The following is a 27,527-nucleotide window of genomic DNA, read 5'->3' on the forward strand; positions in this document are numbered from 1 at the left end:
TGGGTGAACAATTGTATACAACACTGAACATTACGCCTGCTCGACAGGGCAGAACCCGATAATAGAATTCTATTCCACAGACATCAGCCACTAAACTTACTCTACTGTACATGTCATAATAATAATTAAAATGCAATTCTATTACACTTTAGGCAAACATAAAGTATTACTCGATTATTATCCCCTATTATTTATACAGAACCCACAAAGTCTGCATTGCTGTACAATCAGTTTGCAAAAACCATGAACAACAATGTACTAGCTAACAAAGAGAAGATGAGAGTGCTCTGTTATTAGAGAGTGTGAATCACAGATGTGAAATCTGTCACGTGCAAGAATTCTGTAAGCAGACAGAAATAAGCTGCAGGGGGCATCACTAAGACTTGGCATATGCATGGTTGTAATGGGATAACATATAGGGACGGGTTAGATAGGTTGTTTAAGACATTGAGCAGGGATTGGTCACCAAAGTGTTATGGGGGGCATCCACTAGACGATTTTATTCCTGTCCAACATCTTAACGATTTTCCCTTGAAGTTTCCCTTGAAATATGATCTTCCACTCTGAACAATTTGCAAAAGATTTGCAAAAGATTTGCAAAAGATATGCAAACGATTTGCAAAAGATATAACAATAAACTATGTTGTTTTAATCTGTGATTGAGAGTTTTCAGCTATAGTGGGCAGATAGTGGTTCATCGTTTGATCGTTCAGCGTGAACGATGTGTAAACGATGTGTAAACGATTTGTAAGCAATCAAGTGAAATTGACCTGCATGTTCAGTCGATGGAGGAGACGATCAAACGACCAGCGGGAGCGCGCATCGTACATCGTTAGAAACAATTACTGCACGATTTGCAAACGATGTTCAGACGATTATCGAACGATTTTATCATTATCGTTCAACTTTATCGTCTAGTGGATACCCCCCTTTAGAGGAGGGTTTAGGAGGGGAGGAGTCTACACAAATATTAGGTTTGCAGGGACAACATCTTCCACATGTTTTGTTTAGGCTGGCATTTGGATTAAGTATTCCTTAATGGAGATGTATTATGTCCCATCTTGGTTTAGTGAGTGTCCTGTGAGTGTATGTGTTACTGGTTTGTAGGTAAGGGAGCCTGGTGTTATCACAGAGGTATCCCAAGGGCACGGCCCAGCAGGTAGAATGTAGTGGATCCCTCACGCTCGGTTATCTCAGAGCTAATGCTGGGGCAGCTGTTGTGTTGGTCAGTGGTCTCCAGATGCCTAGGCAGTTCGTTAAAATGGGTCAGATTAAAGTTAAGCTCAGAAAGAAAATAAGTAATGTTTAGTGCTTAACAGCTTTATGTGTACTGCAATTAATAACTGTTGCCACCATTTGCAACCACGTCACACACTGATAGCAGATTTCTGGTGTGAGTGATACAGGTAGGATCAATATCTGGAGAAGTGGCATAAAAAACTCTGTGCATTCATGCCATACTGTACCTCTCAGTTTTAAGGTATGCTGAATCAGGATTTTGTGTGTACTACTGTGAAGGAGTGTGGCTACATTAGGGTGTGTCACATGTGTCTGGTGCTTAACACCCCCACTCCCTTTCACCCAGATCATGACCAACATTTCAAAAAAGCTCAGCCTGCACCCTTTCAATGCTGCGTGCAATGGCTGCTAGCATGTGACGTATTGTAAGGACACTAATTAGTAGCATAATGGTTCTGGAAACGAGATATAGTCCTAATTCCTGGGATTCGGGACAACCCTCTGAAAAAAACTTCCTCCTAAATCGGGACAGCTGGGAGTATGATCAGGTAGTAGGACCCACAGCTAGTTTCCAGCGGGGTGTAGGACAGTTCCCACCCAGAAATATAAGGTGTGGAGGAGGTACCAATGGAAGAAAGGAACACAAGGAGCGTTCTTGGACAGAGAAGGCCCAGAGGGAGGACATGACAGCGCAGATAGCTCTCGGACAGTTAGTGCGAGGTGGAGATACATTTAAGCTCAGTGTGTAAGGCTGATGAGATGACAGATGTAATGTAGCCTTTTGAAAACAAGTAGAAAAAAAATGGATTTCACATATAATGTTGCAAAACATGCTAAGATACTGCCTTGATATTAAAGTATTTGATCACTATGCACTTGCCAGTTAATACTGGTATATGGAATCATTATTGTTTTGCAATATTCTGTGTCTTCAGGAGGTCCAAGAGAAGTGGGAAAATGCCATGGTAAACATGAATCACCCCGTATGCTATAAAGCCAGCCAGTGGTGTATCCATCATGGGTGCAGGGTGGGTAGTGCACGTGTTCATGTATCCAGGAGAGCCCTGTGCTGTATACCCTGCACCTAGGACCAGCCAATTTGCCTCTTGTAGTGGTCACCCCCTCCCTATACTCATCTGGCAGTGCCATCTTACCAGTGATATATCTGGAAAAATATTCAGGAACTCCTGCACTGTGACAGAGACTTTATTATATTCTGTGCATGTGCCATCTGCCGAATATATCGCTGAAAAGATATTGCCACCGGGAACATGGCACCTGCACATGGCACCCCCTGCTCTTAAAATGCCCCTGTGTATACCATTGAATATAATATAATATAATTATCCTTATAAGATGTTGACAAGGCAAAGGTTCATGACGCTCATCTGATCCTACACCTCAGAAATATGCTTTTCGTTTTGTGTGTTTCCAGCAGAGTTTGTGTCCTATACACATTTTTTTGGCTGTACATCTAAAAGGTAATGACTATTGGTACTGTCTGTTGTGTTTGTTGCACCAATACCATAAGCACTATGCACTAAGGGGTGAGTGTACTTATCATGTACTTCTCATGTCTGATGTAGAATCCCAATAAAGGGATCACACCCAATAACTGTTCTATATTGTGTTGCAGTTTGTGACATACTGGATATATTTCTTCCCACCCACAATCCTGAATATGACTGCAAACCTGAACTATTATATATGAATCTTTTACAAGTATAGGCAATCTGATTATATACTCTCTGTATAACTTATATGTAACATAGTAAGAAACATAGTGACCTGTCTGCTGTCCTTCTGGTTGCAGGGCTCAAGCATGACCAGGGCTCCGGTGGAGAATGAGGTAATAGACAGACACTTGTCTTGCTGTCGTATTAAGGTCTCACTAAGCACCCATTCCTGAGGGGGAAAGGTCAGGCACATGATGAGAGACTGGCATACAGGAATAGCCCATATAGAAGTACAACCTGACATTTGGCATTCTACTTGCAATTGTACTTGAAAACAAGTTATTGTAATGTTATCAGTCATTTCTGCACAAAGTGGCTGCAAAAGGATGATTGCAGCATTATTTCATTGTAATTAATTAAACATATTATATTAACAATGTTATTAAAATATATTTTATAAAAGTAAATCTTGCATTTCAGGTCTAGTGATCCTTTAAAAGCAAAAACAAAACTGTACTGTAGGGGTATTCAACATGCGGCTCTCCAGATGCTGTGGTACTACATATCCCAGCATTCCCTGCCACAGTTTTAGTATGTCCTTATGACAAAACTGTGGAGGGAATGCTGGGATGTGTAGTTTCACAGCAGCTGGAGGGCCGTATGTTTAATAGCCCTGCTGTACACTATGGCCTCTATTGAAAAATGCTCCAAACAATCAGGGGCAAAGGTAAGTGGTGCTGTAATTCACCATTAAAGATACTCATCTCATTTAACCTGTTAGTATAAATCCAACATGCTCAGCAGCCTACCCATCAGTGTTACCTTGCTATCGCAGCAGAATTATGGTTTTCTTGAACACTGCAAAGAATCTGAATTAAAAATGACAAAAATCCTCTGCAGCTCAAAATAGCATTGCAGACATAGGGGTCAATACTATTAGGTGCGATGATCTTGCGTGTGCGAGCCATCGCGGCAGTGGCCGCACTTTACGCCAGCCCGGATTCGCCTAATATTGCTCGCAGCCCCATAGTGCTCAGAGAAAATGTATGCGAATCTAGGCTCCGGTCAGGTAGCAAAGGGTGCGAGATGCGGTGCTGTTGCCGGCGTTTACACGCCGTTGCAACGGCATAGCGCACTTTTCGCACCTAATTGACCGCATAGAAGGGATGACAGGTTTCCAGGGCTCTGGTTGTATTGATGGGAATAATAGCACTTCCCAGTTTTAGCCATTAAGTATTGCAGCTCTGACGTTTTATAAGAGACCATGTTTTAGGACCTAGGGATTTCTTACTTTCTGAAACTCAAGGTGGAGCTATTGCTGCACTCAGACTTTCTCCATGTATGTATTATCTTTATTTGTACCATTCCTATTCCTACAAAGTAAGACGTACTATGCATAGCAAAGAGAAGAATCAGGATGTGCCAAATAAAATGTACAGGGGGGGGAAATAACAACAGCTGTAAAACATCTCACAGCTAGCGCTGGGGACAACTAGGTTCATAAAAAAGGATTAAAAAACACCAATAATATGCTGTAATGCTTACTGAGAGGAAAATGCAATTTATGTATTGGGTATATTTTTCCACTGAGAGCTTAACAGTAACAGCAGTGTGTTTTTATTGTGTTGATGATAGGGATGTTTCTTTGGAGCTGTGAAGTATCACTCAACCACGGGAAGTTCTGTTACTAAAATGTATACAGTCCATTATCCTCAGTTACCTGTGTGGCAGGCGCATTGCTTGCTGTTCCCCTGCAGGCGCCCACACCAGCCAGAATATTCCCTGCTGTGTCTGGTCCATGAGATTCCAGACAGTTTCCTCCCTGCTTTATAATCCCTGTGATCACCTCCTTCTCAGGGATCCTGCAATGCAGAATGATGCGTGTTAGTGTATAGAACAGAATGGATGCTCACATCTCACTGACATGTATGTTTCTATTATGGAACTTATTTTATCAAAGCTTGGAGAGATAAAGTGGAAAGAGATAGAGTATTAATCAATCAGCTCCTAACGTTACAGGCTATGTTTGAAAAATGACAGCTAGGAACTGATTGGATTGTACTTTAGCTCTCTCCACTGTATCTCTCGCCAAGCTTTGATAAATCTCCCCCACAGTTTGTAGACTATACCAGGCAAAATCAGCTGGAGTGGTCGCCATGAAAGTCTTGGCTCACCCCAGTGATAATTGCCATTCTAGTATAATCTTTAAACATTTGGAGTCACCCCCTATTTGAAATCATGAGCTTTCCCCCCTGTGGCTCTCAGCTCACTTACTTTAGCTCAGGATAGACATTTTGCAGGTACCACTGGAAAGATTTACAGTTCATCTTTTTTCGTAGCTCCACCCGCTCCGACACACTACAGTATATGAAGAAAGGAGAAACACACACAAGATTATACAACATTTCTACACAACACAGGATTGGGTGTGATGCTGAGAGCTGGATATAACAGATCACCAACTAAACTAGTTTAAAACTATCAATCCCAGGGGAATCTAGCAAGTCAGGGGTATTACACGGGCTGTTTCCATGCACGAGCCGGATGTATAACTAGATAACTGTACAGCGTATACTCACCTCCCGAAGGACTTTCCTATGGCAGAGGGACGAGCCTGGTAATAATACTGCTTATACTCATCCATCCAAACCTCAGCTGTGCGTTTGGTGTTCCTGAAGGGGATAGTCAATATCATTTATAACTTCAGAAGCAACTTGATATAAAGTTGGTCACATCAATTTTATCTGTAACATGTAATAATATGCCTAGCTGGCATTTCAAAGCAGAAGAAATAGTTTGAAATGACGATTTTGTTCCTCTGATGTTCCCTCCAACGTTGCAATGGCAGTGGCTTATCTCTTTAACTACTAGATGCGGGATAAAACAGTTTTCTAGCTCTTCTTGCACAAAATGACAGTGACAAATGTGATAGAGAAAACCATTAAAACTACGTTTCAGGATAATGGTTAGCAGTATATTGTTATTTTATGTGACAAATTTTACTTTGCAGTGTAAATATAGAACATTAATATCTCTGTTGCCGTGACAGATGTCTGATACAATTGATCCACAAATGTTTCTATACATTTTGGCAAACTGTCCTGCAAAGTTATCAATAAACATTTTATTGCATTCTGTATGGGCTTTTTCCTTAAATTGTTTTTTTTTTTTTTTCTTTGTAAATTGGGCATATGTCTATTTGTCAGCCCACTGGCATTACCATTTGGTGCCTGCTTCTTTATGATGACAATTGTGGTAGTGTAACCAGTAATGCACCCTGTATGTTGACTGTATTCAAAATATATGATACTCTGCTGCACAGATTTCCAGTTTATATCACCCTGATTTTATTTGCAGAGAGAGAACCAATCAATAAACCTAATACACTGTTTTCTGGCAATCCGCCCACTATCCAATCATCAGATTCTATGTCAGGATTATGTAATAATCTCCATTACAATGATGAGAAGATGTAAATTCATTATTAAGGAGCATGGTTCATGATCTGTCCATTTGTATGAAAGTATGTGGAGACAAGTCTGATGTAACAGGGACTGTGTCATGATGTGAGGAGGTGAATTCAGGTAAGTGCAAATCTTCAGACTGAGGTGGGAGATGTATCAAGCCCTGGAGAAGTTGGCCAAAGTAAGTAATCATCTTCTGTCATTTATTTAGAACTTCTCCACTTTTTAACTCTCCAAAGAGTCTATTTACTAAGGTTTGGATGGAGTTAAATTCGACAGAGATAAGGTACCAACCAACCAGCTCCTAACTGTAATTTTTTCAAACACATCCTGTGCCATGGCACTTAGGAGCTGATCGGCTGGTACTTTATCTCCATCCAAGGCTTAGTAAATAGACCCCCAAGTCTAGATACATCTCTCCCTGTTATTATTATCCTCTTTTATTTATATGGCGCCACAAGGGTTGCGCTGTGCCTTACAAAGTACATGAACAAGTAAGCGAACAAGAAAACAGTGATTTACAGTACGAAACAATGCAGGACAAGGTTTATATAAACATTGCTGAATCAGAGATCATACACTCAACAAGCAGCAGGGTGTAAGCAACCAAGTGGTAAGTCCCTTGTGGGGAGTTAGGAGTAGATGATAATATGAGTAAGGGAAGGAAAAGCACATGAGGGAAGAGGGCCCTGCTCGTGAGAGCTTACATTCTAAAGAATGTAACAGCCTTCGAATTAGGGATGTCTCCCTAATCACCACAAAACACTGTAAATCTATGGATATTTTTCCCTTCATATCACGAGATGTCACATCCAGAAATTTGGATGTGAAAATACACATATTGCCGGCATGTTTAATAATATAATAATAAAAAATAAAAAAAGTGTGCACGCACCAATCTCTAATATACCTCACCTGTGGGTACGAGGACAATAGTGTTAATAATAATATTAATATATAATAATAATAAATTAAATGTGACCTAATAATAATAATAATAATAATAATAATAATAATAATTACAATTAAGTAGTGGTCCCTAAAATAACAATTTATAATGTATTGCATACTTATTTAAAAAAAAATTCTTACTTATAATAAAGTCAAAGCTATAGTGCCCTTATGCTGATCACATAAAAAAAAAAAAAGTAGTGCCCCGTTTTTTGGTCACATGACCAAATCATAACAGGCTCCAGAGAGCCCCCTGGCATCACAGAGAATTATAATTAGAGAGTCCAGCTAGTTAATAGCCAGACTGCCAATAGGGCTTTGTCTTCTCACCAAACAAAACATTACAGTTAAACAGTAATTGTAGTGATTTTTGTAATGTAGGAATACTAAATTAGTCATTTTGCATTTGTAACATAAAAAAAAAAAGAAAACTGGGACGATGACTTGCAGGGACTTATGTTTGAAAACTGCTGATTTTATCTCTATTACATATGGCAATTTACTACAAAATCAGAGGCTATTACAAGAGTTAGATAATGGAAAGAGCAAGGTACTCATACAGCACAGTACTGGTGCAAAGAAGTGCCTGAATAATTAGTCACATGCTGGGCAATTTTTATTATTAACTTCGGATATCAGTAAGTGTCACAATTATTATCATCTTCATTTATCAGTAAATGAGAGAACTAATGTCAATAAGTGTAACAACTATGAACATTCTCAGATGTCAGTGTCACAACTATGAGCTGTCACAGATGCCAGGATGTGTCAGAACTAGAAGCTGTTACAGATGTCAGTAATTGTCACAATAAGTATTTTCAGAAGCGAAATATAGGAGGCTGTGAAAAGGTGTCACAGGGTCAGCTTGTACCACTTTTATAACGAATTTTCCATTTACACACCTTTAAATACATTATCATTCATCAGAGGTCTACCAGAGGTAGTGCACAGCAGTACATCCTACCATTACACTAAAATAAGGGCTTTTACAAAGTTATCACATACTCTGGAGGTGCGGACCCTAAAGCCAAGATTTCTCCCTTTGAAAGACGCGTTAGCTTAAAGCGATTTTCTAAGTGAATAGGAGAAAATCATGGCAGCAGGCTGCTTTTGCTGATGGAAGTTGCGCAATCTAGTTCATGGCCAATTGAATCTTTCCCTTAAACCACACAGCAATAGCTCCAACAATTGTTTTTAGAAGACTCCAGTCTGTGCTTGCCTCACTGATCACAAATAGTACCATCTTCAATTGTCAGTGACTATTACATCTATTCCTATTTTCAGTGTTTAGTAAGTCACCCAAATCAGTATGTGTGTGCAATAATGATTGCTGTCCTCAGTTACCTCAGTCAGTGCAACAGTGATTCCGGCCCTCAGTCAGTGTACCATAGATTATCATCTTCAGTTCTCTGTGAGTTGCAATTGTCTTTTTCAGTTGCCACAGTGCAAACCTCTACCATTGGTGAATGTCATAATCTAAGCTCAGGTATCAGTGATACAATGAACATGTCAGGAAAATAATGTCACTATATCACAATATTCAATGTGCACACACAGCCACAAACCAGTTATGGTCACATACTTGATATAGGTTAAAGCATTGCCATCAGGAAATTCATATGGGTGACGCTTTCTAAACACGTGGCCAACACGGCTGCAGGGAACGATCTCCAAGTTACCTCCGCACATCCAAACACGGAACGAGAGCTCTGCAAGAGAACAGAAAATGGAGACTTAAGAATTGGACATAAACTTAGAATGTGTTACAACAAAACCTGTAAGTAATATCTTTGTTGCTGTCTACGCACTGATGGGTCTCTTATTCAGTAGCTACAGCACTGTAAAGTCATATGAAATCACTGCATGTGTGCGCTTGAAATAATTGCTAATCCCAATTAGTACCAGATCAGAATGGACAGGATGTCGGCCGATGTGAGTAATCTGTTAGTGTGACCGCTTATCGGCTGACCACCCAAATAGTGATACAGGAACACTGCCTACTGGGCAGTGGCGTATCTATAATGGGTGCAGTGTGCGCGGGGCACATGGACCTGCACCCATATTATTTTAAACTCACCTGTCCGTGGTCCCGCGTCGGGTGTCGGCGCTGCTCAGAACACCGGAAAATGGCAGCCGCGGCCATTTTTCTGGTGTTCTGCGCATGCGCAGTAGACACCGGGCACACTCTAGTGCCCAGAGTCTACTAATGCTCCGGTGGCTGGCCAGCCTCATCAGTCGGCTACCGGCCTCCGGGAGAGAGGAGGGGGCCCCGCAAGGAGAGTGCACACGGGCCCCCTCCTCTCTTAAGATGCCCCTGCTGCTGGGTGACCAAATGGTACACATATCTGATCCCTTGGCTTGTTTATAGTGCTGACTGCAACGTTCTGTAATAAGCTTACTGCCAGGACGTCTGTTTATGTTTCTAATAAAAAATGCCCCCCTACCACATCTCCGATATCTTCAGTTCTGATAAGCGACTGAAATGTATTCATATATTTGTGGGTGGTATCTGCCTTTTCAATGTATATTTACACACCAGTGATGTGAGGTGAGGTAAATGGCTAGGGGGGCACTGGCTAGTATCAGAGCCTGATTTACATATACATATCTTCATATCCTTTTGAAAAAACCCCTGAGAGAGGGGAGAAACTAGGCAAGGCTTTATAGTGGACCGCTCTCATACTTTCTGCATATCTGCATACATCCGAATAACGGGACATTACTTCTGTGGCTATTAGTGGCATCCCAGAATTTGGAGAACTGCCTATCACCATCAGGGGCAGAGCCGACTTTTTATCAGTGGAGAAGCGACACAGCACAGGAGTCGCAGCATACAGGTATCCATTTTCTCCACTTATAACCAATCATACTGCTTTCAGCCACTACACATGTTAGAATGGACATTGCTATATTCACCCTTATTACCTGGCTGCGAGTCACTGGAGCGACGCTAATCCAAGGACACTGTCACATTTTATTTCCCTGGCCTGGTTGGGTGCCGCTGGATCGGTGCCACCATAAGGAGACGCCAGAATGTGGATCTATTGTGAGCAATTTAACACATAAGCTGGAGCTCTGTGATCCAGAACGTGATGCAGGATTGTGCACTAGTCAGGTTGATTCCTGATTTTTTTATGATACGGAGTTAACGCATTGTGGTCATACAATATATGCATGAGCTTTTGCATTGGACAGATGGCTCATCCCACAAATAATCTCGTATGGTGACTATACATCAATATATATCGTTTCCCATCTAAAGCCTCTTTTCCTTATGTATATGTAATCAATTCCATATAAGGTATATAGAGGGGACTGAATTTTACACTGGTCTCAAATATTCTATTGAAGCGTCGCATAGACACATTGTGTAGTTCAATAATAGCAACATCGTGTTAGTTATTTTTGCAATAGGTCGTATTGATTGGAGGCACATTTATACTGTGTATTAATGCTTAATGACTATGTATATGTTTTTAGTTTGAACTGCAGTTCTCTTATACATGTTTAACCAATATATGTTTAATACATTTTTATGATTATACAGTCTTGGGTTATTTTGTATTGGAATTAGCGCAGACACCTCTTTTACATTTTGCGTTTTCTTTATTAGGGTTTGTGCAAGACCCCTCTGGTGTCAGCAGCTGGTTCCCATACTGGACAACATTTGAATTACAGCGCACCATCTTTCCTTTTCTTTACATATACGAACCAGAGAGTTCATGGAGACATTATACATAGGTGCCGCAGTATATATTGCTGAAAATTTGGTGAGTTTTGATCAGGGATGTGCAGAAGATAGACAGGGGAGGCAGTGCCTCACCTGCCATACACATTTTACTCCACAGCTTTGACTATAAAAATGATTAGAATTATACAAAGAAGATAATTATAATATTTTCCTTGCATTTTTCATATAATTTTTATAGTCAAAACTCTGAGTTCACTGAAATATGACAGGAAAGGTTCTCCCTCACCTGACCGCACATCACTGATTTATACGTCACACAATGCAGCCTGTCCCACAATGCAGTTTTCCATTAAAAACTCAATCAAAATGTATGTATGTTTGCGAGTTACTCAGGCATAGGACCGGTTAATGAACGGTTTAGTTTTATAGTGTCAAATCTGAGTAAACTGTGCACATTTAATATTCTGCAGTACACAGGTTTGATGCTTTAAATCTGTCTTATTGCCAAGTTAATCAAGCCTGATAAAATCACAGCCATACACAGGAGACAGCCGGTTCACCCACACATTAGATACAAATCAAGAGATTTACGGGGAAACTCAGACAGACAAATAGTTTAGAGAGTGATTCATCCTTATTTAATGGTGCAAGTAACAAATGCGTCCAAACTGGCAAATTTAGAGGCATTTTTCTCCTTTCCACCATCCCTGGAAATAAAACAACCTTTTTAATGTAGTGATCACTCATCAGAGCTCAAAGCTGCAGAATATGTCGACACTATTAGAATAACTGTAGACAAAAATCACAGTTTACAACTTGTGTGTATGATGATAGCCATTACCTGCAGGCACAGGGAATACATAGAATGGAAAAGTAAACTGTAGGACACGCTTATTCCATTAGCACAAATGAAGAGATTCTTGCCCAAAGTGAATTTATAACTCAAAGAAACGGGCAAAGCGGACACAATATGTTGATCATTTTTATTTCGAGTTGTGATGTATGACTGAATGGATGGATTATTATTATTATCATTCATTTATAAGGCACCACAATGCTCTGCAGCACTGGATAGTGGGAAAAACCGAGCACACATAAAATGGGTATAGGTAGACAGAATGGGGGCGATTCAAATGTTGTGCCGGCGGATTTTTATTTATGACGCCCGACAGAGCAATTCAATTGTTGCTCTGTCAGCGCGTGATAGCCGCCAGCGCCGGCATTTCTGAACGCACTCAGGAGTGCGCGAGCAGAATTGTGTCTGAAACACCCTGGTTAGGGTGCGCTAACCGCAGATAGCGCGCCCTAACCAGAAATTAAGGTGGGTTTAGCCATTTTAGACAGCTAAACCTCATCTTTTAGTCGGCGAAGAGGGCGACAATTAATGAGCACCCAGAACAATTGAATATCAAACTTAATTATCACGCCCAAAAAAACATTTGAATCGCCCCCAAGAAGTGCAGAAAAAGTACAATCACGTTCTTTCAATTAAGTTTGTCCAATTTTCCACGAGGGCCAGATACAGTATAGTTCTCCTCAAAACACCGCCTCCTCCATATTGCTATTGCTATGGTAACACAAATATGGGTTCAAAGCAGAAAACATTCCAATCTGAGGGGGGGAATCAATTGTTTTATCATGGTGTTTTTACCCATGATAACATGTGTTTAGGTATGATAAAATTTAGTCACTATTCAAATGAACATTTTTTGGTCGTGATAATTGTGGTTTATAACGCCTAAATTTCAGCATATCTGTAACATGGCCAGGGCTATTCAATTGTTGGAAATTAGGCGTGATAAAAAATATTGGTCGACCTATTTTTCACTTAATCACCTGTAATTTCTCACCAGCCCTAGGGGGTGTGAGTTTTTAATAAAAAATCTTTAAATATTTAAATTTTATTTATATTTAACTGGTATGTAATTGTTAAGGGTTATTATCAATTATTCATCAAATATTTCAATTAAATACTTTTTTTTTGCCTTTTTCATCCCCTTCTTTTGCAGGGGATGAAAGGTTTCTTACAAGAAACTGCAGTTGTGAGGAGGGTTGCGGACAGACCCCAACAGCTTGGGGACACAATATTTTTTTATTTTTTGAGAGCCGGGGGTTTGCAGATAATATTCAGACAAAGGAGATTCCTGTGGCTTAAAATACCGTCGCTGGTTACCAAAGGTAAGTATCGTGGTTCGGGAGAAGGTTAGGGATTACATATATAGGTAGCACTCAGAGTAAATATGCAGAAGAATCACACAGGGCGGAGATACAACAATTTCCACATGCTGCAATGTGACCGGGTGGGTGGAGACTCCCCCTCTGCAGATCCTATCACCCTCCGATGGGAGGAAAAAGCGATACAATACATAACACGGTACCATACATAGCATTGCAGAGACGATATAACTGGGATAACACAAAGGTGCCAGAAGGCGGGCGGCTGCAGAGCAGGAGGGCGAGGAGATGTATGGAGGATGCTGCCTGTAAGAGCCGGGATGAGGCCAGGGAGGTCATGCACCTAGCAGCATCCACAATGGGCACATAACACTGGTCCTCCGTGCCATGCAGCACCAGGCTGGGCGTGCAGTGCCCTGTGCTGGAGGACACCCAATCAGCCGTTTGCCGCCATTGGCAGAGGATGGGAGGGAGGGAGGGGGCACAGCATCCAGACAGGAGGGGACATGGCTGACCTATGATAACACGGAGGATGACAGGCCTGCATGTATGTACCATGTAAACACACAATGGAGCCAGTAATACCGCCCAGCACACTACCAGCCTCCATTACAGAAGTGGGAAACCCGCTCGCCGGTCCAAGCCCACAATGCCTGATGAAGGCGGGGCAGGGGGGGGCGATGGACACGGTGTACCCGCCCTGAGCCCCCGCCCACTCCCCAGAACTTCCTGTGCCTGCTGCTATACAGAGGCTCCGCTGGTGGGTGGGCACGGAGGACTGCTGGGCGCTCATGCCGGGAAACGCACATCGTCGCCCACTAGTTCTACACGCCCACAACACAAACAATTGAATCCAGACCTGATAAGTCGGATTAGCTGCGATGGCGGCGAAGAATACAGGGCGCAGAAATAAGACTCCCTGACACAAACATTTGAATTCCCCCCTGAGGCTCCAGCAGTATAGAGAACAACTCAGCATGGATATATGTAGAAACTTGACGCAAGGCTTTTGAAAAGCTGTCTTTCCAGTTCATAGTACTACACACTTTTTGTGGAGTTTAAAAAGCATAACATAGATATCTGCTTGAATCATTTCAGTGCATATCTTGCAGCCTGGCGCAGCTAAAGCATGTGACTGATCAAATAATCCAACAGCGGCATCCCAACAGCCAAAATTTAAACTACATCCTGTTTATTCATGCACATAGGGTGACAAAATAACCCATAGTTCCATCCCAATTCTAGGGTTAGTACACTGATTTGTACAGTATATTGATCTACTGTCATCGTGCTACATTGTGTGAGATGTAAGATGTGGCAGCTGTTGGGGAGACTATACCACCAGATTCCTCATAGACCTTACAATATACACTAAGAAAAAAGCAGAACCATGAAATATCAGTGGATCACACTTTTACCACAAGAGAGAGGCCCAGGCAAGTGCATGACCTGATAATAAGAGGATTAGGAAGGCTACTTTAGCCCATTCGGACACAAAACTCCCAGTATGGAGTCAGCTCAGACTAAGCTTTCCCTACTGATCTGATACATGTCAGCAGAAATTTCTAGCTCTTAAGAGATTATCTTCCCACCAGTGTAATATAATTGAACACGGATCACTATTATGTTTGGCTACTAAGCCTTTCCCTATAATATCTTCTTTGGCATTTGTACCTTTGGGGCTCCCTAAGCTGCATACAGGATAGAACCAATTTGTTGCTGTATTATGGACAGGGTAACCATGTGCACTGCTCTCTAATGGAAAAGGTTCATCTGACCGAGGGGTCGCGGATTTTCAATTTAAAATGATTAAATCTCCAATAATGGATAACTATCAAAGAAATGCTGATGCGATGGATAGAGAAGAAAAGTTATTCAGTGCAGAGAGAGAAACAGTCTGTGCCTTATGGTCACACAATATATGGTACTAGGAATGTATGCCTACCGACTGTGCAGTGTTAGATAGGACTGCCTCAGTTCTGCTGTCCCACTGTTGGGAGGTATGTCCCGGACATCACTGCCATGAATAGATCAGGCAATGCAGGGGGGTTGTTATAGCTATTCAGGAGGTGACATGCTCCAATTACTGATGACTAAATCACACAACCTAGTATGCGATTAATTAAATATATATGACAAGATGGGGGATGTAGTACAGATAAAGGGGGGAGCAATCATAGGATGGGCATGGCTCGTTTTAGGGTCAGACCTGCTCATGCGGAAAGAAGAGACTTTATAATGCATTGCTACTATAGAAATGCAGAACTTGCCAAGCTACAAAAAAACATGCCCCAGCAAAGTACAATCACATCCCAAAGTAATACTGAAAAGCTATGTTATATTTCATCAGCTAATTACAGATAATAGCCATCAATATGCACCACAGTATTGATGTGACTTTACAATACCAGATGGAATTAATAGTCTTCATTCTAGCACCCTGCACCTGTCACAACCCGAGCAGTTCCTCTTTTCTGCCTGGGGTGTTGCCCTCTGCTCTGGTGCTTGATAGGGTTCTGATAGGTGTAGGCTGCTAGAATGAACACTAAATACACAACCTCTAGGCCACAGTCATGATCGTTCCCACAAAGTGTACAGGAATGGGACAAGATCCAGAGCTAGGTTTTCACCTGCTGTATTGCTAATGGGCAGAATGTTACATAATGGCAGTGAAGTTACTACAAGAGAAAGATCCTTTACAATATATACATACGTTATTATTAATTTTATTTTCATCTTTTATTAGGCGCCATAAGGTATACACAGTGCTGTATAAGTGGCAACATAAAAACAATAAAGTACATAGCATAAATACTAGTGTTCATTCTAGCACCTTGCACGTCACAACCCATGCAGCTCCTCTTTCCTGCCTACAGACCAAAGTGTGATAGAAGCATCAGTGCAGAGAGCGACACCCCAGGCAGGAAAGAGGAACTGCAAAGGTTGTGACAGGTGCAGGGTGCTAGAATGAACACTAAAATACAATACACAACAGTGAACAGTCAAAAGCAGAAATACAAGTATTGCAATTAGGTCACAGACAAGGAGTGTGCTGTAGCCAAAGGCAGCCGGCAGTGTTGAGGTACAGGGGCATGCACAACACATCTCAATGATTCTGCACCCATTGTATGGGTGAGCAGACAGTGTCAGAATCACTGAAGGGGAGGAGGAGACAAAACACAAGGAACAGGGTGGTAACAATACTGTATGTAAAGGAACCAGAGGAAGAGGGTCCTGCTCTAGAGCTTACATTCTAAAGGGAAGGGGGGAATAAACATTTGGAGGGTGAACTAGGAAGGAGACAATGTGGATAGGAGGGAGTTCTAGATGAGATAAGAGAAAAGCTGAAAGGCTTTAGTGAAAAGGTGTATATTCAGGGAACGTTTAAATCTAGAGAGACTAGAAGAAAGTTGGACTTGGTGAGGGTCAGGGTGTGCGTTCCAGAGCAGAGATATCTTGCAGTCTGGCATGGGATGACGTCACCAGATTAGAAGCGAGGTGGCAGTTGGAGGAGGAGTGTTGAAAGGGACAAGATTGGAGATGTAGGTTGGGGAGAATTAAGGGATTTATAAGCAAGGGAGAAAAGTTTGAATTGAAGTCTGAGAGGGATATGTAGCCAGTGTAGGAGGCTGCAGAAGGGGGATTCAGATGCCATATGGAGGGAGGGGAAACTTAAATGAGCAGAAGCATTAACGATTGATTGGTGAAGGGAGAGGCAGCAAGATGTATGAAGAACAGATGGAGAAATGACGCTAACAGCGGCTGCAGAACAGAAAACAGAAACACCCCAATCTTATACTTTCTGGTATACACAAGAATCATCTGAGACCCAGAAAGATTGATGAGCCCACCAGTGCTGTGAACAAGTTAAGACAAACAGGAAATACAGCAAGGGAAAACGGTGTACCCAAGTGAAACCAAGCATCATTAGAACAACGTAAAAGAGATCAACATCAAAGATATATTATTTTGTTTAAGTATTTACCATGAAGCAGTACAAGTTGACAATTATATTGCCGCTGATCAGGAATCTGGAAAGTATTCACAAGCAGACTTCTCAAAACCAGATAATAACGAGTTTACAGTATTCTAAGGGGTCAATCCTATTAGGTGCGAAATGCGAGGTGCGATTTTCACTTTGAATTCACATAGCGAATTTATTTTGCAATCCAATTAGCAATTCGCACTGATCAGTCAGACTGAATTCGCAACTTTCCACTCACACCTCCCTGAGGGCGAGAGATGAAAATCTTTACTTTAAGGTTAAAATGTGGGGACACTGGGCCTGATTCAGAGCCGGATGCTCTGACAGAGCGCTCGCTCTGAGGGCCTGATTCAGAGCTGCTCGTAAGCGGCCGCTCGTTCGCACCGAGCGATGTTCGCACATCTGCGCATGCGTATGGGTCGTAATGCGCATGCGAGAACCTGTCAGTGTGGTAGGAAATCGTGTGCTCGCAAAATAGCGAATGCCTGCTAATTTGAGTGACAGGATGAGGCGTTTGTGGGTGGTAACAGGGGAAGGTGCTTGAAAACGGGGAGTGGAGATCCGAACGCAGGCGTTCCAAACTTTCAAAACGGGCGTTTTAAGGGTGTGCATAATTAACAAAGCAGCGTCATCGACCACGTCACTTGGTTGTCTTTTAGCCTGAACTGCTCGCATGATTGCGGTAGGAAAATGCTACCACAAGAAAAGCGAGCAGTTCATACGCCTTTCGATATACTCGATTAATCTAATAACTAGCGGAGATGACGTATGATGCGAGCGGCCAGGGGGCGTCTTTACAAAATAGCGAGCACATGTTTCGCTCGCTCGCTCAGACATAGAGGCGTCAACAGACCGCAAAGAGCGAGTGCTCAATTTAAATAGCCAGCCCCTTTTTCTGAACGAGTGTCCGCAAATAGCGTCCGGCTCTGAATCAGGGCCGTCCCTCTGTTTTTTTAGAACGGCCTACTGGCTGCTCGCATAGCTGTTGGTGACCACCCACAGCTATAGCGAGCGGCCAGGAAGATGGTCTTGACCATCGCGACCATCTGGCTTGCGACGAGACCCTTGTGATAGGGTCTCGTTGCCGCAAGCCCTAGAGTGCTTTCGGCTCTATCAGAGCCGAAAGCACTCTCACTGATATCACTTGTGATGTCAGTGGGGCCGGCCCCAGACGGTAGGCGTTCCCATGGGAAAGCCTCCATCTGGGCAGCCACGCCCCCGGCACGCCCACCAAAGGGGGCGTGCTGGCACTCACCATCGACAGCACGCCCCCTTTGGTACGAGACCCGGAGCGACGGCTTGCCCGTCGCTATCCGGGTCTTGCGCATGCGCACGACGAAGCCGGCTCCCTCATGCGCATGCGCACTGGGCCAACATCGACCCGCTTGCGATCGGGTCTGAATCAGGCCCACTGTGCTGAACCCATTGGACACCCCCCTAATGACCAAATAGGCATTTGGAAAATTAGCTTATTTAGTCCAATAATTAATAACATGTAATTTTTTTAGATTGAAAAAAAAATCCTCAAATTACCCCAAATTTAATTACAATAATTTTTTACTTGAAAAATACTTGTTTTATAAAAAAATTTTGACATTTTTCAAGGTGCCCTCAAAGTACCCCAAAATCACCTTTTTTCCTAGTTCTTTTTGCATTTTTCATTGAATTCGTTTGAGATTAAACGAAAAAAGTTTGTTTTTTATCATTTTCTTGCATTTAAAAAAAACAACAACCACAAAACAGCCATTTGACACCATTTCAAAACCTACAGTAACTTCCTAATGGCCACAAATAGCCTTCTATACGGTCCTGCTAATGAAATTATCCATTTTGGGGGGTCCAGGATGGTCTCCCCATATTTTCATACATTTCTCGCAAATCTCATTTGCCAGTTAATTCACACCCCACCGCTGCGAGTAGTGCGAATAGGCATTTTTAATTGGATTGGAGAATTCTCGGGAGGGTGCTTCGCGGCAAACTGTGCGAGTTTAAAGAAACAAACTCGCTACCTTCAATTCACACTGTAGGGAGAGATCTGCAGACCCTTTCAGCTGTGCTGAGAGCTGTTCTCTATCTCCTTACACCCGGACCCTCTTTCCAGTAGCGTAACTATAAAATTTGCTCCCCCATGCCAAAAAAGTTTCAGGCGCCCGCCCCCCCCAAAGATCAAACACACCCAAAGACAACGTTTAAGGTGTGTGGTTACATGATACAGCAACGTGCCTTACACATTATGACACACTAAGTAATGCCACTTATAACACAGTGTGCCACACCGGAATGCCCCTTACAACACATTATGCCACACCGGAAAGCCCCTTACAACACATTATGCCACACAGCAATGCCCCTTACACATGCCACACAATAATGCCACGTATAACACATAATGACATACAGTAAAGCCCTTATAACAAATTTATGCCATGCTGCAATGCCCCTATTTCACATTATGCCACACTGTAATGCCAGATACAACACATTATGCCACACAGTAATGCCCCTTACACATTATGCCACACAGTAATGCCCCTAATAGCACATTGTGCACACAGTAATGCCAAATACACATTATGCCAAACAGTAATGCCCATTACATCCCACCCTGACAGATCTACTTCACCAACCCTCATCTCTGCTCCTGCCAGTCTGTCACCTCAGCTCAAGACAGGATGCACAGTTTTTATGTCCGTGTAGAACCAGATTATTGGGAACATAGTTTATAACCTGTAAACTGTGTGTATCAAGTTAGTGCCCCTTATACAGTGCCCCCTATAGTTGTGCCCCAAAATGCAATGCCCCCTATACTAGTGCCCCTTATGCAATGTCCCCTGTAGTACCCATTATGCAGGGCCCCCTCTAGTTGTGCCCCCTGTAGTTGTGCCCTATATGCAATGCCCCCTATACTAGTGTCCCTTATGCAATGCCCCCTGTAATAGTGCCCCTTATGCAATGCCACCTGTAGTAGTGCCAATTATGCAGGGCCCCCTGTAATTGTGCCCATTAAAGTAGTGCCCCCTGTAGTTGTTCCCATATGCAGTGCCCCTTGTAGTTGTGCCCCTTCAAGTAATGCCCCCTGTAGTTTTGGCCCCTGTAGTTGTGCCCATTTTAGTAGTGCCCCTGTAGTTGTGCCCAGTAGTTGCCCCCTGTAGTTGCCCTCAGTAGTGAGCCCCCTGTAGTTGCACCCAGTAGTGAGCCCCCTGTATTTGCCCCCAGTAGTGAGCCCCCTGTATTTGCCCCCAGTAGTGAGCCCCCTGTAGTTGCCCCTAGTAGTGAGCCCCCTGTAGTTGCCTCTAGTAGTGAGCCCCCTGTAGTTGTCCCCAGTAGTGAGCCCCCAGTAGTGAGCCCCCAGTAGTGAGCCCCCAGTAGTGAGCCCCCAGTAGTTGCACCTAGTTGATCCCAATAGTGAGCCCCTGTAGTTGCCCCCAGTAGTGAGCCCCCTGTAGTTGCCCCCAGTAGTGAGCCCCCTGTAGTTGATCTCCCCCCCCTCGCGCACACAATCACACACAAAAGAAAAAAAAACACTTACCTTTATCCCCGCTCCAGTGCTGCTGCCGTCCATACCCCGGCGTCCGCTCCTCGGCACTATGGGAGTGATGTCATGACGTCACTCCCATAGTGTTCTGCGGGACCCAGAAGACGGAGCTCACTCCTGAGCTCAGTCCCTGGCACTATGGGAGTGACGTCATGACGTCACCCCCATAGTGCCCTGCGGGACCCTGAAGAAGGAGGGAGCTCCGTCGTCCAGCTGCCGCCAGGGGTTTGAATAGGAGCCGGGCGCCCGCTGGTAACAAACTCAGCGGGTGCCCGGCAGATGGAGGGTGCAGGGGGTGCGACCGCACCCCCTGCACCCTCCGTAGTCACGGGAGTTCCGCCACTGAGTGGCGTTACTACTGCCCCCGTCGCCCCCAAGCTACCCAGCGCCTCCAAGCCACCGCGGGGGCTGCGGGGACAGTAGTTACGCCACTGCCTCTTTCTCTGACGGGAGCCAACTTACTCCCAGCAGTATCACTCCACCCCCTTCCTCCACAGTGCATGTACATCCCACACACTGGAGCACATCCTCTCCACAAAAAAAAGTACCACATCAACCCATATATAAATACATGAATCACATATACCTATTATACATGAATTAAATCATATATATACATTTTACTTTTTTTTTTCTTTTACATATTTGTAGCAACACATACATGTTTACTAATATATGCAACATACTTTTACCAACTTTAACTAGTTAAATTCCCTCAAGTGTAAATATATGGAATATACACATTCTTATTAATTCAGTATATTTCTCTAACCCTTAACCTGGGCTACATATAAAATATATAGAGGTAAATTTACTAAAGTGAGAGTTTTTAGAACCAATCAGATTCTAGTTATTATCTTCTGGAACGTCCTAGATAAATGTTTAGTAGAATCTGAGTGGTTGCTATAGGCAACATCTCCACTTCTAAAAACTTTCACTTTAGTAAACATACTCCGTAGAGTCAATTTTACTGACAGTTGCTGTATTATGGATGTTGAAGAAAAAGCACTGATGTAACACAAATAAAATAAAAGTGGTGTGACCAGCTGCAGTCTTATAGTATTCACAATACAACCAGACCGCAATATAATGAACGATAAATTGTACATTATCTGTTTATTAACTGAGGGACAGACATTCAAAATAGAATGTGGATGCTCAATTTTTAAAGCACCATTACCACCCATATCTCACTACAGTAGATGGTAATGCAGATTTAACCTCCAATGGATATAATTAGCAAAAATTACATCACAGTCTATTAGAGATGACTCCTGCTCAGAACAAAATGTGATCTCTTAATGTAACAAAACAACTAATTTCAGTCAGTTATGTCACTTTATTAGAAGGCGGATATGTTTTCGCTTCACCACCGTCGCTGTCATAGTAGGCACCCGGCTTCACAAATTCACTTTTGCTGCCAAGCAACTTCACACCTACGCTGTCCTAAATCTCTTTTTCCCTCTATTAATTTATAAAGCTAGAGAAGACGGGTTTATGGGCACAGACTTTATATTAACACAGAGAAGTTAATATTCTCTCACAAAATAAGACTGCATGTTTTTCGGTTGTTGTAGTTTAAACACATACACAAGACTTGTATTTCCCAAACTTTACACTCACCAAAGTTCTCTCCTCCCCAGATGTCCATCTGAGTGTCATACTTTCCCAACTGGTTGAACCAGGACTTATCAATCACAAAGATACCACCAGCGATTACAGGAGTCCTAAAAACAATACATGTGTACACTAAGCCAGTGCCATAAAGCATCATCCACACACAACGGTAAGATAGCCATAATTAGAAAGATCAGTGAACCCCTGCCACAGTGTACTAAACAAACAATGATACAATTAATAGTATAGACAAACGCAGAAAACTCTGGAACAAGTAAAGATTTTCGGTAAAACAACTTGACTGAGATTGAATGTATGATGGCAGAGGCTTATAGGGATGTACGGATGGGCATCCAACATCGTTGACCAGCAAACACGTATGGTCAAAGGTTAAGGTTTTCCTCATCGATGGTGAGAGTTCGATTTATGTATAGAGGGAAGGTAAGGAGTATTCCTACATGGTTTGCCTGGACAATATTTACACACGTAGCACATTCATTGGAGCATGGCTGACACTGAAGTATATGTGGGCTATAGCACCAGTGAGAAAAGAAGATTAGCTGCAGACCACACTTGAAACCAGTCAAGCCAGGACAAGTTCATCATTGGTCCTGTTGTACATCCAGAGCATCCCTTTGTGGGTAATGAGCTTTCAAAGAGTCCCCCCAGTCTCCCTTGCAACCACACGAGCTTAGGGCCTTATAGATTGGGTGTCAAAGAGACGTGCCATGGAGCCCCTCATAAAGAGGAGAGCATACTATTGGTATCATACAGCCCAATCTGGCTGTAGAGATGGTGCTTCTGTTAGGGACTGGTGCTTCTTTTAGGGACAGAATCTAAATTGGTTCGACAAATGAGTGTGCATCAGGGCTGCACAGGAAAGCAAAGGAACAAAAATGCCTGTGTCTGTGGAGAGCTGAATGGGACCTCAGCCAAGGCAATGGGTGTGGCCAAACAAGGAAGCATGGTTGACAGATCTGCACAACTCTGAAGTAGGACTAGGCCTGAGAGAGATACAAGGCAATGGAATTAATGCGCGAGATACAAGGCAATGGAATTAATATGGAGGTGATGAGAGCATGTTGTTGTGCTTGCTGAGTAATTCAAAGAGTATGTGGCAGTAGTCTCTGCATCAAGTGGTCTGTTAGGTGTTTTACAGTCCATAGATTCAGTAGAGTTAGTTTAAAAGTTGCAGAGTGCCCTTTTGAACAGAACTTTTTGGAGGGGCTGCATACCTCACCCCACTGATTGTCGGCCCAAAAATAATTCTTGGAAAGATAAGGCTGATACCATCCTTAATGTATTAGTGAGATATTCTCTGTACACTTCATTTAATTCAACAATTTGGTGGCCTGCGTGCCAGGGGCAGGGATGCTACTAATGGAAATGAATATAGGCCTGTGATTCATTTGTCTCTTGCTGCACCAGAAACTTTTCCATAGTTAGGATGTGTGTTAAGGGATCTTATGTATGAAGCGCTCAGCACCTTTGTAAAATGGGTTCTAATGGAGAACAAGTTGGTTATTCACTACCTGTATGACTTTATGTTCATGAGCCAATGGGATTCTTGGTTTATCCAGGTGCAAAGTTACTTACTTTATTTTGTGGAGAATCAGCCCCTGTAAATCTAAACTGGGAGTATAGGATGCATTTCTTTTGAATTAGGGCAGCAACAAAGGCTGCCAGGTGGGGTATATGTGATGATGTGATTACGAGTATCCAGAGATGGTAGCCCAGAAGTTTTAGATTATTGCAAAGTTCCAATTATTACAAATGAAGTGCTTTCGGGGAAGTTAAAAAATCAAATTGAAAGGGAAAACAAGTGAAATGGACAAGACTGAGAAAATGGAGAAGGGGTGACTACATGGCCTTATTGGGTGAAAGTAGAGTAGATCACTATTATAATGGATGACCTGAGGAACTATGGGTTAATGAAGAATGTAAAGGGAGCAAAGAAAAGGATAAAAGGGGAGAGATATACTTAGTTTGGTATGTTAACATGGGCAGCACATTAGATTCCATATTTGGAGGTGGTAATTTGTTGCTATGTTCTTTTCAATTTGTTTCAGATCTAGTTCAGGGGTATATTAAAAGGAGAGGGCCAGTGTGCAGTCTCTGTAAGGGCCACCCTCCTCAGTAGTGCAAGTGAGTAGCCTCTGGTGCTGTGCCAGAATCTACTGCGCAAGCATAGGTCTCCGGGAAAATGGCGTGGTGGCCATTTTTCCTGTGTTTTTTCTAATTGGAATACGTAAATAGCTTGGAAAATTGCCACAGGGATAATCTTCCAGCAGCTGCCAAGCCCAGCCCACCCGGCTAGCCTCTCGGTTGTTGTGGAAACCTCCTCCTGCTGGCCAGCCTATAGAAATGGGTTGTGGCAGATCCAGTGTGAAGGGTGATTCTCCCCCCCCCCCCCCCAACATTTCCCCTGTATCTGCCCCTGGAAGGGGGTTAATACTAAAAGGATCACCCACCCGTGGCTGCAGGAAGACAGCCTTCCTGCAGCCTGGGCGGAGGGAAACTGCAGTTTCCCTTCTCTCCTCAGCTGCAGGTGCTGCCGGGGGGCATCTGCCATAGGCAACCTTGATAGTATTGCCGACCAGCCTGGGCTGACTGCACTGCAGCAGCAATGTCTCCCCTGCTCTCTATCTCTCCCATCCTTAGGATCGCCCACCCCCTCCACTGGCTGCTCTACTTGCAGAACTGGACAAAGTCCAGCAAAAAGTGTAAGGAAGAAAATTGTCTTTTATACAGTTTAAAAACAAAAGAAAAAAGTTTATGATACTGAGTCAAGTATAAATAGCTCTTATTTACATAATTTGATCATTTAAAAAACATCAACAATTTGGAGGCCAGTTAAGTGTTGGTAAAATGATCGCCGATGAAAGTTATGCTGTCGGAGTTAACACCTTCCATGATGTATAGAATGCAGTTAAAAAAAAGTACTTGTTTTTACCTGTAATAGGACTTTGCTCTTTAGTAAATATATTTAATAAAATGCCCAAGTTTTGTATTGCTGAATCATACTTAGCTCTTCCCTTGGCCTCCTATCTAATCTGTAGAAAGCCACTGCCCATTTCTCTGTTTATGGGACCGGATGAGAATTGGATATATGAGAAACTCTCAGGGCCTTCTAAAGACAAAGGATCCCATACAGGTGTAATTTGTTTACCCCCATGAAGCTGAGTGAGGATAATAATATTACTACCTGACTAACTTAATAATGGAAGATGCCTGGATCCGGTTTTCAGCAGGTATTGAAAACTATTTGAAATCCTTTAACGTTGCACGATCTGAATTCCGGCATTATACATTATATCACAAATCGTAACCGGTCACTTAAACTAGAAAATGTAAAACAGACAAATGGATTATGTAGTGATAACTTAACCACCTTCTTGGTGAGGAGTGGAAGGCATGCATATTTTACCTTATTGAGGAGGTGGGATCAGTGCGAGACATCTTTTGTTCGATGGGAATCTGTTCCCACTTGAAATGAAGGCTCCAGTCAAAACCTAATTGAATAAGGTGAAAAAGAAATAGAACACTGAGTTTTACCCATATTCTATACATGGAATTCAGTCTCCTGGAGGAGAGATATTTTTTGTATAACAAGTATTCTACAGATTTACATTTTCAAAATTACAACTCACCACCTCTGAGATCCGCAGAAGCTGCCAGATAAGCAAAGTTATCCAGACTGATGACATCAATAATTGGACTGACAACACGGGTGTGATCCTACATGAACATGAAATGAAAAAAAAAAATAACGTTTAGGCCGGGGCTCGTTCTCTCAGTAAGGCCTGATTCATAAGCGCAGAGCACAAACACTAAGAATTTTTCCACCCATTACTCTCCATGAGTCAACAGCAGCATGACTGGCCAGCTCTAATTGAAAGTAATGTATCTCTACATTGAAAGACTCATGCTTAAGCCTCACCTCTTTGACCCTCTGGAGAAGAGGCTGGAGCCACTCATTGTTGACCTCACAGTGACTATCCAAAAAGGTGAGAATCCCAGCAGCAGCAACTTCTGCACCACGAACACGAGACCGAATAAGTCCTAAAAGCAAAAGAAAAACACAAATAGACCCGAAAGAAGGTTCCTGTGACTGATTTCTGGCTGCCTTACAGAAGGGTAGAGAGGCGGTTTATTTATTTTTACATTATTGAGTAGGAGTTTTCATTTCCCCTTAACACGTACTCTATAATGTATACATATAGGGGTACTGTACCCTATAAAGTGGAGGAATGTGAGAATTCTTAAACATGGCTTTGATGGAAGGACTGTACAGTTTTACACCACATTTGCTTAAAAAGGTTATAGAGTGTATACATTTTTTGTTTACTAAAAATATAGACGTTTTTATAGCTGTTCTCTGGTCTATTTAGACAAGATCATTTCCTAACATTTCATGGTGTAGTGCTGATTCAGAGGCTGGTTGTTGAGCTGGATACATTTTGTGCCAAAATTACGTGCATAAAACGTGCCCGAATAAAACAACGCATTCCACACAGCTTGCAGAGCTGAATGATTCTGAGGATACATTCAAATCTGTAGGGGTAGCATATGAACCAGGTTTTATGCCAGGAAAAAACAGTAGCATACATGTGCCAGTTTGACAACAGGAGAAAACCATAATATATGGGCCTGGTTTACACCAGGAGATGTGACTTGACAGTGGTAGTAGCAGAGCTGTAACTTTTTGGTGCGCTGGGCCAGAAAGAGCATTGACACCCCCCCTCCTCCTATTTTTCAAATAGGGACATAAGACATGTGTCCAAAAAAGGGGCGTGGCCTCATGGGTAAGGGCCATGTAAAATTTATCCCGTATGATAATGAAGGGATACCGAATTCATTTTGCCACTGTTACACAATAATTATGCAGTATAACTCACTAGCTTTAGATGTAGGAGAACACTGGTGAAACTGCAGTGTAGATCACCGACTGAAGGTATAGAAAGAGCGCTACTTGTAGTGTATATGCAGCAAATATCAGCGGCGGGGAGGTCCGTGTATGTACCCTGTGCCAGCAGCGGAACTCACCAGCAAGGGTACTCGAGATGTGCTGGTAACACCTGAGTCGGGAATCGGTGGCTCTGTTAAGGGCTACATTCAGAAATTGTGGGACAGATAGCGATGTGGATTAAATAAAAGAGGATGTGACTTAAGGTGCTTGGGGAAGTGGCCAGAT

General features: G+C 42.7%; 1 protein-coding gene across 1 annotated transcript in view; it reads right to left on the reverse strand.

Annotated features, from left to right (window-relative positions):
- The window catches only part of GALNT16 (polypeptide N-acetylgalactosaminyltransferase 16), a 139,075-nt gene that overhangs the window by 8,196 nt on the left and 103,352 nt on the right, over nt 1-27,527 (reverse strand). Inside the window, exons 6-14 of the mRNA XM_088456627.1 lie at nt 26,274-26,395; nt 25,984-26,071; nt 25,761-25,845; nt 22,340-22,443; nt 8,913-9,039; nt 5,495-5,587; nt 5,190-5,273; nt 4,636-4,777; nt 3,028-3,144 (exon numbers count right to left, since the gene is read on the reverse strand). Coding sequence (XP_088312753.1) covers nt 3,028-3,144; nt 4,636-4,777; nt 5,190-5,273; nt 5,495-5,587; nt 8,913-9,039; nt 22,340-22,443; nt 25,761-25,845; nt 25,984-26,071; nt 26,274-26,395 — 962 coding nt within the window. The remainder of the gene's footprint in view (nt 1-3,027; nt 3,145-4,635; nt 4,778-5,189; nt 5,274-5,494; nt 5,588-8,912; nt 9,040-22,339; nt 22,444-25,760; nt 25,846-25,983; nt 26,072-26,273; nt 26,396-27,527) is intronic.

This window comes from Taudactylus pleione, unplaced genomic scaffold (genome assembly GCF_031769625.1).
Source record: "Taudactylus pleione unplaced genomic scaffold, aTauple2 ptg000707l, whole genome shotgun sequence".
NCBI classification, from domain to species: Eukaryota; Metazoa; Chordata; class Amphibia; order Anura; family Myobatrachidae; genus Taudactylus; species Taudactylus pleione.